The sequence below is a fragment of the Polyergus mexicanus genome, unplaced genomic scaffold, assembly GCF_030449975.1.
Source record: "Polyergus mexicanus isolate NDT 795.1 unplaced genomic scaffold, iyPolMexi1.0 SCAF_16, whole genome shotgun sequence".
NCBI lineage: Eukaryota > Metazoa > Arthropoda > Insecta > Hymenoptera > Formicidae > Polyergus > Polyergus mexicanus.
In genome coordinates, this window is record NW_027223336.1 from 575,436 (window position 1) to 587,973 (window position 12,538).

At 34.3% G+C, this 12,538-nt stretch overlaps 1 protein-coding gene across 3 annotated transcripts in view; it reads right to left on the reverse strand.

Moving 5' to 3' along the window:
- Positions 1–12,538, reverse strand: part of Cad87a (cadherin 87A) — a 177,372-nt gene that overhangs the window by 163,302 nt on the left and 1,532 nt on the right. For all 3 annotated transcript variants that reach the window (XR_011447977.1, XM_070309093.1, XM_070309094.1), the window contains exon 2: positions 11,447–11,585. Coding sequence is in view for 2 of the 3 variants with exons in the window: in XM_070309093.1 (XP_070165194.1) it covers positions 11,447–11,484 (38 nt within the window). In the remaining variant the exon portion in view is untranslated. The remainder of the gene's footprint in view (positions 1–11,446; positions 11,586–12,538) is intronic.

Sequence of the window (12,538 nt, forward strand, 5' to 3'; positions counted from 1 at the left end):
TCTGTTACACTGTTCGTGTGCCTGAGTAAGTGAAGTTAAACCTTTACGCGACGTATAAAAGCGAACGACAGGGTGCATCGACAATTACCAATAAAAACGGAGAGAAAATAGTATATATATATGCGTTACATCGCGGTTGTATACAATTGTTTTACAGCTCGGCTTTCCACGGCACGATTTATAACACCGTTGACTTTCGCGCGACTGCTGTTTTACCGCGGCTACGTCGCCGGAAGCGGTCCTTTTTACACAAGAGGCCGGAATAACGTCGGGCCGTTATTCCTGACGAGGAAAAACAGCCGTAAACCTATTATCTTGGATCGCGCGCACAATCCTAGATATTAATCCAATAGCTCTCTGCGAATTTTATTAACATATAGAGACGCGGCAAAGTTTTCATTTTCGAGAAATCCTTGTGCGTCCCAATTGGAAAGAATTAGAAATTTATTATTAAAGTAGAATAAAATAAATTATTAATTGAATTAACACGAGAAATAGGTTTCAGGCAATAAGAAAATTTATTATCGCACTAATTTGATATATCGACTCATATCACTCATTTACGAGCTTCCAGAAATTCTGCAAGAAATTTCTACACGACTGGAAAAATTAAAAATTTGTTTTATCAAGATAAGTTATTTGCACAAGGGTATTAGGATGTAAGAGAGAATTTTTTCATGCAATTCGGAAAGAGAAATTTATTCAACCCGCGGGGAATTTTGAAGATTTAAAGTCGCGACAACTCCATAATATGATCGTGCAACACGTGTAACTTTATTTCCTTAGGGAGAATAAAAACCGGCACGATACGATCGGCGTCCGATCGTTTCCACCGCCTTTGCGAGGATTTTACGATAGTTGTATACGAGCTCCTGTCACCGCTATAACTACCCCTTCCTCCTCGCCATTCATTAAATTCTATTATTCTCGTGTCTTTTTCACTCTCTTTAACAACGCAACAGCAACGCCTTCGAACCTCGGATGTTTTGCCTTTTAGACGAGATATCTCGCTTTGACGCTCGGCGAAATAAGCAAAGATTTTACGCGAGCAAACCCGATGCGAAAGTCACCGCACGACTGATCGTTGATCTCCTTTCCGTTAACGGTAACGCAGATTTTTATGAGAATTCCCCGCTACGACGTACATCTCGACAACATTGACGGGCGCGTAATTGCACGTTATCAGCGTTGACCTTTATTGACATGATTCTAATTGCCTCGTAACTCATGACATATTAAAAGCATCTACTGCATAGCAAAAATATTCATTAAATATAATACGACAATTTTCTTTTTATAAAATTTGGAAAAAATAACATAAAGATTATTTCCTTCATTCCTATCTCGATAGTATTTACTTCGATAGTAAATACAATATATACTCTTTATTTCGATAGTAAAACTTATCTGGAAACTTATCCCGAATATAAACAAATTCTTGTCTTTTCCCATCTTTCAAGTGGAAACGCAATAATTTACGATTAATGCAAACAATTTAATACCATTACCCAAATATAATTGCTTTTGCTACATGCGTCTTAAAAACTGCGAAGCGCGGTAGGTAAGCTTTCGTATCGGTATGTATTGTATATTACTCTCGTCATCCGATTATAAAATACATCATTTTCCGTTTATATTTTCGTATCCTTCCCTCCTCGCTATAACGCGTTTCTAGTTCACATTCAGGCATGAACACCTCGGCTTATTGGGCGGGCAGAATACGGTAAGCGGCATCGTCGACAGGAAGAGGTTGCGCGAACGTATATACCTGCCGCGGATGCACGTTCCAGCTCGGGAGGATGCACGCCGGCATTACACCTCTATGTGTGTGTGTGTGTGTTTTCACGTGCGTCACACATAGGAGAGATGTACACGCGTGATATATGGCAATGCACCGAGTGCACCACATATATGGACCCTATGTACACACGGCTTTGGGCAGCCGCGTATGTGGTTAGGACTGTGCACGACATGCGTGACAGGAGCACCTATGTACGACCGCGCAATGCATATACAAACGTATGGGGTGTACCAAAAATGCTGCATCTCTAATACGTATGTATGTAACAATCGTGCGCGCGCACGAGAAATTTTTTATTTTATATTAAAATATATATATATATCATTCGCGCGCGAGTGTTCAAAAAAATTAATAATTTTATATTAAATGTAATATCGACGAGTAGTTTATACGTCGTCGTTTTTCTCTCCCTTTTCAAATTGTAAATTTAAAATGTTTTTCATTTAATTTTACTAAAACATCGAGAATCCAATGTTTCTTTCCGAAAGTTAAAAAGCATAAATAAATATAATGAAACTTTATTAATCAGTTACTTTGAAATATTTCACCCTCCAAATTAGTCCGCGATATATGAAGATATTTAATATTTAAAATGGAGCGGATTACACTGTGAAATAAATGAAAGATAGCTCGCTGAAGCTAAAATATATATACTTTATATATTTACAAATTTCTTGGCGAAAATTAAAATTTGTGATTTTTAATTTATATCCTTATTAATTTCCTAATTTAGTTAATTACATGTATCATTTGACGCTAAAAAAATATAACCAGCTGTCATTTATCGCGTTGTCTAAAGATAGGCAAGACGAGCGGACATCTTTCTTCGGGAATCTCTTTATTCGGTCGCACGTTGCGATCCGTTAGCGCATCCTCTAGGTCATCGACCATGTACGGCCGCTACGCGTAGGAGATCGCGCGCAGATAGCGATGGCCCTCGACCCGATACTATCGCTTGCAAATTTTCCAAGCACTGCAAGCACAGACGCTTGTTAAGGTCATTTCATGTCCTCAGAATTGTTAGCATTACCGCGAGTTTCGTACAAAGGTGCTTGTATCCCAATGTGCTTAAATGCATACATACACATGCTACGTTATCTGTATATTATATACAAGTTCGTATAAATAAAAATGAGAAAGCATTGCTTTAATATAGAAATGTGATGCAAAAGCACATTGTGCATTTCACAATTAATTTTTTGTCTTTATTATAAAGAGTTTTCGCTTTATACGTTTATAATTTTCTTCACACATTTTCCGAATCTCATTTGCTTACGTAAATATGTTGGAGGAAAAGAATCTGCTGCATGTTATTTATGTTACGCAACATTTTACCACCTTCAACAACACGAATGGTTCGCCAGAAAAATCTTGATAACATAAATAAAATTTAAATCTCTTTGCCATACGTGCAGTAAACATTGGAACAGTTTAATACACGCTGTCGATTATTCGATACGTTGCCCGAGAATCGGCGTCATCGCTACTTGCATCTCGCGTTCGCGAATATCCTCCGGCGAATCCTGACCTCGCCTCGAGAGAAGAGAAGAGAAGAGATGAAAAGAGAAGAGAGAGAGAGAGAGAGAGAGAGAGAGAGCTGTCGCATGATATTCCAACTCGAGATACCTCTTCGAGTAGAGGAGATACTTCTAGTACGAGTGCGTGGTATGTGAATCTCACGAGAGCGCACGTTATGTAAGGTGTTTTAAATAAAAAAATATGTATAAACCAATTATTTTTTTAATCCTATACTATATACGCAAATAAACAAACTATTTATTAAACTGCTTGGATATTTTTGAAATAAATTTTTCACGCTGAAATGAAGGAAAATATCTTTATAAACGTAATATATTTGAAATACGCAAGTGACGACAATATCAGCTAAATAGAAATGAAACGAGTAACTTGTTAATTAACTTCAAAATATTACAATATATATCATAAATTTAACCAATATTATAATTGGTATAAATACAATATACACGTATATTCTCATATTTGAACAACACCCTATATTAATATCCATTTAACGCGAAAAGCTTTCGTGTGCACGGAATTTGGAATTTACGTACAAACGTTAACGATCCAAGCTGAAATTTAATGTGTCATTTGTATTTTTACGATGTTTACAAAAATTTGACATGTTTTTGCGGATAATTTATGAATCACCCGATTGATGTAATATGTTGTTGTTTTTTTCATTCCGCGTATATAGTGTAATACCGAGAGAAATCCTCCAACCCAAACTTCTGTCGGATTTCCCAGTCGACCATATGATAAATCACTTTCCAGACACCCATACATCTGTTCCAGTAGTTTCGGATCCTATCTATCATATCCAATATGCATCGAAACAACAGCGTGCATTTCGTTACGAGAGCCACGAGATCACCGAGTTTGTGCATTTTTTTTTCCGTCGTCCCACGCAAGGTATTTTTCGCGGGAATGCAATCACGGTCATGTGACTTTGGTCGATTGGCTACGATTTGCAATTAGAGAATCAGATTTTGCATCGCGGGAAACTTTCGAACGTTGCAAAAATCCGAGCGTATTATTGAATTCGGAGCGCGAATACGCGTTTAACATCGCGATTTAATCGAGCAAATACGTGCCGCGATTTGAATATCGAATTTGATTTTTCAATTCGTCGATACTATATAATCCTTATTGGAAATTCGTCGTTTGATAGTCGTCGCACGACAAAAATCGCGAAAGAATTTATGTTAGAGGAAGTCTCGGAAGACACGTTACGCACGTACGCAATAAACGCGCCTCGCGTCTGCTGTATTTCCGTCTATATACGATAAAGGTGAAGCGACATACCCAAGTAACGGTTTAAGCTAACGTTGCCTACACGGTATATAATCAAGATCCCAGGATCGTCTCTAGTCGGGGACGATACATTCGACCTCTAATCAAATATTAATTCTAGGAATTTGACAAAATTACTCTAAAGTTATTCGATAAAATTAAAAATATATACAAAATTTTAATATACGGAATATCTCAGCTATTTTTTTTAACCGCAAATTCTTTAGTCAACTCAATTTTTAAACAAATGTAAAAATCTTAATTTAAAGTTGGATTATTGAAACATCTGATCTCTATGTAAAATTAAAAATTTAAAAAAAAAATAACATAATATGCTATATCAATAATTTTTTAGTGCTCTTTCCGCTAATCGCAGACTTATCAGCATAGTTTTTCTTTTCTACGAGCAAGCTGAGATTGATGATATATCTGTGAAATTATGAAAATATTAGCAAAGTAAATTACGGGATATTGCAATTACGTATTAATTTGAATCGTGCCTTACTTTCACATTAATTTCGTTTTAAGCGCAAAGTAATATCGATAGAACAGACGTGGAACGCGACCACACTTAATTTAATAACGACTATATACGGGCGCGTGAGATTGAATTTATGAAGTCGCAAACTTCCAGTTTTATGTCCTAACAAGATTAAAAGTTCACAACCTTTTCATTCTGGAAAAGTCGAAATGGCGCGAGATGTCTCATATATAGAACGCCCCTAGAAGCAAAATCCTTTAATTAATCCTTAATTGATTCTAATAAGAGACGCGATAATCTTTCCACGATATTCCATTCTTGGACACATGTGCTCATTTTATTTTATACCTGATGTTTTCAAAAATTTAAAGAAAGTTATCTTTGCTGTTCTAACGAAATATTGTAATAATTTATATATTGTCCTAGAATAATCAATTTTGTAAAGCTAATCTTTTTTTAACATTGGTAATATCATAGAACTGAGCATTCTAAATTTCGAATTTTTTAAGTTTTAATATTTTAAAGTAACAGAGACCCAAATTAAAATTTTATCAAAGTAAAAACAATTTCAAATTGCGTGGTAAGTAATATTGCATTATTTATAAGCGTCTCTGTGTAAAGTAATTCGAGAGAAGCCATTCATTTATCGTGATTAGTTTCTCAAAACTATCAAGATTTCAATATTCTTCTCTCTCTAATGGAAAAAAAATCAATATCATATTTTACAAAAAATAACATTACGCATTTATTTTCATTAACCTTTACATTACTGCTATCGAAATCTGCAAATATATGGTAGCTAAAAGCTTCGATTTCAATTTTGAAGATAAACCTTTAACGAAAAATGTGCATGATTCAATTTTAATTAATAATAAGCCTTAAAACACTTGTAAAAGCGCGACAAAATGTCTGCTCGTAATGATCGTACTCTCGTTATATGTATATCGAACGTACTCCGTGACAGATACCTATCACGCGGGCTCGTTTGTAGCTCTCCCGTATAATCACGACAATCAAGTGCCTATTTCAGCAATACAATCAAGGCGACGTATTGTTTGATTAGTCTGACAAAGACACACGACGTTAATGGACATCTTAATGGCGATTCTGCTGAATGTGGATAGGTCAAATTCATAGACAGCCCTCTGCATTCAAGACAGGACAATCAAAAAATTGCAGTAGCCCGTTTGAATCAATTACGCGGGCGAGTTAAAAGAACAAATTAAACAGTGGAAAGTGAAAAAAGTTTCTTGTAACTGAACAATCCAAATTCCAAAACAGAATCAATAAAAATTTGTTCTAAAAGAGATCTCGTAATTTTTATTTTCAAATTAAATTTATCTTGATTTTCCGTTAAAAATGATTGTCATGCCAGTATCTTGCAAAAATGCTATTTATAATAAAACGGCAATAATATTGATAACCGCAAAGATATATCATCTTATCGATTCTACGGCTTATGTGTGTAAAATTAACATTTAGACAAATATATGCTTTTCGGCAAAGATAATTTTTTAGACCAATGATAAAGAGAATTTGTTCGTTAGTTTGCACTCAATTTACATGAAAAACTTAAAAATATTACCCTTACATTATACATGTTCAGCATAAAGCTTTGTTGCCTGCGTAAAAAATTTCTAATATACGCCAAAAATATTCAATAATCAACCAGGGCACAAATAAGGCATTAATATTTCAATTCAAAAAGGTTTTTCAGCGCGCTAATTTTTAATGCTGTTTATAATTAACGATCGTAATCAACCGCATAAAAGTTACTAAAATAGCCATGGCCGGCAATATGGAGCTATTTTAATACGTCAAATATTTATCGATAGTGTATTGAGATTAGTGCAATATCGTTGTACTTTTAGCTTCAACTGTTTTAATCGTTCGTTTTGTACTTATTGTTAGATACATATTTGAATAATTTAAATACAAGTGTTTAACATTGTTATGGATACAATCGATCTTCAACAGCAAGTTAAACATCCAAATTATTAGTTGTTTTGCACTCATTTTATGGAAAATATCAGAGATTGTATAAAAAAACGTTATAAATTATATCATTGTAATTGATAGTGTGTTTATATAATATTTGATATTTTCTTTGATATCTCTGTTAACTTTACGGGAAGGTATTTGAAAACTTTACGTTTCTCGAATAACGTAACCGCAACTCTTTCGCAGCAGGTCAGTTTGAAGTTTCCCGACCCGGGGACTTTCGTTCCGAGAACGATTCCGTGTTCATGCCTGCATGAACGTAAGCCGGGAGATCCCTACCGCACGGAATAAACTTTCACCGCGGCGTTCGCTAACGCCTCGATGACGATCGGATGACCTTGCGTGCCTTGAGTACCAGTACACTCAGATTACGCGAAACAAACTAGCTCGCTTAAGAGTCGATGCGAGATAGATCAGAGTCGAAACTAAGATCCGACAAAGTGCATCGATCGCGAGACGCAAGATTTCTTTCAAACCGTCGACTTGAATGGCTCAGGCGATGATGCGAATTCGGAATCATATTATAACGAGAAATGTGAAAGAGAATATTCGACAAACAACTCTTTAATCTTTCGATTTCCGTGATGATAATTATGGCAATCTCAATTTACATATAAATTTAATTTACACGAAACTCTCGAGATTTTAAAAATGTATTTGAAATGGCATCTGCAAATATGAAGGTTCACGACTTGCAATGTCATTAGACTAACAGTCGCGTCATTGCAAGGAGAAAAGAAAAAAAAAAGGCAATACGGAAAGGACGAAATTTCAAGCCTTGATATTCGGTTTCAATTAAATCCGAGGATTCGCGCGTTTAATGAAAAATGTGCCGGCAACTTTCCGCTTCAAGCGCTCTTCTCCGGGAACGATTATTGCCTGGCGGATGCGCCGCGCCGGAGCATTTCTCTCGGAAAGCCGTTTTCTACGATTTTATAAAGCGATATGCTCAAGTTCTTTCGAAACGCAACGACGAATATAAAAGCAAAGCCGCTCGTTTATTCTTTATAGCGTACAAACTCGCTTCCGCGACTTTGCTCCATTTTTAATTCGCGTAACTTTCATATGCTCGTAAGACGCGATCATTACGTCAAAAGTCTGCACGAAAAGCAACAACGATATTTAGACATGTATGGTAGTAATGCTTCTTCTACACGAAATATAGATAGCTAAAAGTAAACTATAAGAGAAACGGGTTTGTATTTAAATTGACGATTAATTAAATGACAGTGCCGGAAGATTGTCCGGAAAAATTGTTCAAGATAAAAAAGTCCCACGTAAATATTTTACTTTTTAGTACATTTCAATTTTGCTCTTTAAATCTTACTCTCCTTTGTATATTGTACAGAATTCGCGAAGCTTATTAAAGTCATTTTCGTCATCGAGATAATTAAAATCATACAAAAAATCAAATCTTGCAGGATATTCGAAAAAAATCCATAAAGCGTTTCTTACTCTCTCGCAATATAATTGAAAAAATACTGAAATATCGTCGACTCGAGTATATTTGTGTTCTCGTGGGGTGGTCGCTCTCAAGGGTGGAAAAATCGGCCGGTACCGGCCGTTTTACGCGTATTGTCAAATCAATGGGTGGTAAACGAGGACGCGATCGGTAGAAACAACGCGTCGCGGCAGAAAATATTGCGCTGCTGCAATAGACCCATGTAACACTACTTTGTGTAGCACTTCGGCGAACATGCCACCGAAATACGAATTGGGTGAATATTTGTGAAAGTGCTTCCCTCTATAAAATATAAAATCCGCATGCACAAACGTCGAAATATGTCGCTGCAACTCGCGCGATACACATGCGTTATTTTACCTAATTATTATACACGAGGAGAAACAATCATGATGATTGTTTATGTCAGTTACAATGCGAGGGTAACTGTCAAAGTACATCGTACGCGTGAAAAAGTTCGCAGTGTTGTACGTGCTGTTTTCAGACAAAATCGAAATAAAAATCTCTAAAGTTTATCTTAAAACTCTACACGTATTCGTTTAAATATTGGCAAAAAAATCATGTTTTTTTTTTTTAACCGCATATTTTATACCAATTCTTCTAAATGATTTTTGAATTGTAGAGAGGAAAAAGATTTATATATAAATCTAGAAAAGGGGAAAAGCGGGAGCGAAAGAACGATTCCGACAACGCCGTGAAGGGGAAGGAGGGGGTGAGAGGGGGGGGGGAGAGTGGATACTTTATAGCATCTCTCCCTTTATATCGTTATTATTTCAAGGATTAACGCGCACGATGATCTTTCCAAATGATAGCATATACACAATATTGCACCAGGAGATCATACGGTGATCTCGGTTCATTATCACGACTGCTCGCGAGGCAAACTTAAACGGCGAGTTTCGTAATTGCTCCCAGCGAATTGTTACATCCGCATGAGCGCGAAAACAAGCCGAATTGAGTAAAGCGTTCGTGACCGGCGAAACTTTACATTAACGATATTACACCTCACGTAAACAAGATTTTGCCGAGTGGTAGGTACGCATCTTTTGAAAAGATAGTGTTTCGTGAAACTTACAATTGCATATTAAATTACATCGCACCGCAAAAAAAAAAAAAGACTGCGCGTAACATCAAAGTAGAATCTTTACGGCAAATTTGCTATTAATAATAATTAAGAGTGATAAAAAAAAAACAATAAAAAGGATTATAAAATAATTATAACATGTCGTTACATTATAATTATAGCATATTCCACTTGTGGAAAAAGCATGAACGGAGATATTGTTTAAGCTAAGATAAAAAGTATTATATTCGCGATAATAATATTCCAGATATTATTGTTAAATATCAGTCATTGTTGACACATGAAAAGTTATTCGGATGTATATCAATTATTCATTGTTTTTTGACGATAGAAATATTTGAATAAAAAATGTCTTTTTTATCTCAATCAATTTTATATTGGTAAAATATATTTGTATACACGTATGGTAATTTTTATAATATATTTCTGTTTTTTCCGTCTCATAAATAAATATTAATATCTAGAATACAAGTCGAAAACGGTGCACGAAGCTGCACGATGAAAAAGATTAATGAACATAAATATAGAACACGGTTCATGGACAAATCGAGATACATATTACAATGCCTGGAAACAGGACAGGTAAAATAAGCATCGATGTGGAATTTTGTAATATATTTTAATATCTATCCTCATTTCTATATCGAATCAATTTATTAATAGAAGAATCTTTGATAAGTTTAAAATCGAGTTTTTCCCAGAGTGAAAATGTAATTTTCTATCAACTAGTACACGATAATGAATAATCTTTAGAATTAATAATCAAATAAAACTCTGTTAAAGTAAAATCCATTTACAATTAAATCTTTCATACATATATATATATAAATATCTTTATTTAGATCAATTTTACTCTGACAAAATTTTAGTTAATTTTATAAATATTCAATATCGAGTATTAGATGTGGTAGAAAATGGCATTTCCGTCGAGAAAAAATCAATTTTAATAAATAAATAAATAAATATATATATATATATATATATATATATATATATATATATATACATGTATTATCAGTATATGTATTTGTTGATTTATTACGTACAAAAATCTCTTTCATCCTTTAATTTAACAAATCGGCTATTAACGATAAAAGTAAAATAAAAAGGTTCAGAGAGAGAGAGAGAGAGAGAGAGATAGTCTCTATAATTCGTACGGTCTATCTTACAATATGATTTGATATTTAAAATAGATTTTAAAATTATATATTATCGAATATAATTGTTTGGATTAATTCTTGCTAAAAAAATCTTCATACAGAAACTGCATGGGACCTAGAGGATCTCAAAATAATACTCACATAATCGCAAAATATATACGTGGTTGAAATAATTCTCTATTCTTAAAACATTAATTCAAATATCTTTTTCTAGAGAAGGAGAAGCAGCGGAAAAGGCGCAATTTTTCATAGACTAGATGTTAAGTTAAAAATATTATTGGTGAATATATTAATTTTTTTTTTTTATATACCAAATAATTATTGAAATATAATCTCCTGAAAACAAATTCAAAATCTATAATCTAGCTATTTCTCCCTTTATGTACATGCCTTTGTAGTCTTCTCCTATCTGCCTATAGATTTGTTTCAATTACTCTTTCTATGCTTTGCTCTCTCTTTTCTCCTTTTGCCTCAAAAATTTTACTTAAATATATATGATTTTTCCATTTTAAATGCAAAAAGTAAAAGTAAGTGCAGCTAAAACGAACAAATTTTACGTCTGAGACTGGAGCGATCACATTTACCGCTGTACGTGAAGGCCTCAACAAATGCTGTCATTTTATGAAAAGGAAAAGGGACTCACCGAACGGCGACGGCTCGTTCCGCGTGTCTGCCCGTCATTCTCGAAGAATCCTGGGCCGGTCGTTCTGCGCGAAGAAGAGTCACGGCGAGCAGATCATTCCATGCCAGGAATCCGAACGGCGAGATCGACGCGCACAAGCCTTCGAAACAGAAGATGTCGTCTTTCGCGAGTTTCGTTTAAACGGAGACGAAAAGACACGAACATTCTCGCCGATCGTTCGCGCGAAACGCAAAATTCGACGTCGCGATTTTCGTCGTCACGTTGGCAATCCTCGCTCGAGTTACCGAAATTTAGCCGCACAAATTCCGCGCGAAATTTGAAAATTGCAAATTCAAATTCCTTCGCCTTCGTTTTTCCCGCATGATTTTTCATGTATTTTAATATATAAAATATCGATATTTTTCTATTGTTCATATAATATATATATAATAAAATTTATATATATTTAAAGAGAAAAAAGTATTAATCTATTATAATCTTATTTTAAATTTTATTTCTAATCTTATTTTTAACTGAAAGACAAATAGATTTATCCACTCAATTCTCTATCCAATTTCATTGTGTGTTAGACATCGTGAATAAATGAAGATAAGACGGTACTCGAAGGATTAAAAAGAATTAAAGAAATTACACTTTGATTGAGTTACTTGGTTTCGATTACCTTTCTAAAAGATTGAGTCCAAGATTTCGTGTACTTTGATTCACTCAATTTGTTAGGTACAAGAGACGATCGTAATTACATTCTTTCCACCTACTCAAATGCAACTATAATCACATGCACGTTAATTCTAAATAATCGTTCTAGCTTATAGATGTAATTATGTAAATCGGATTCAATCGACTATACAGAAAAATTTATCTATTACAACATTAATGTTATTAAAAAATAAATAAAAATAAAATAACGAGTATTATCCATCCGTAAAAATTTTCGGGCAAGTATCCAAAGATAAATATCATCGAAATATACGACAAACAGAATATTATCACCGACATTAAAAATTTATAAAATGTTTGTAAATATTTACTATATTTTGTAACTTGCTTTTCACATTTGCAAAATTCAATAAAAATGTCATATCTCTCTTTTCC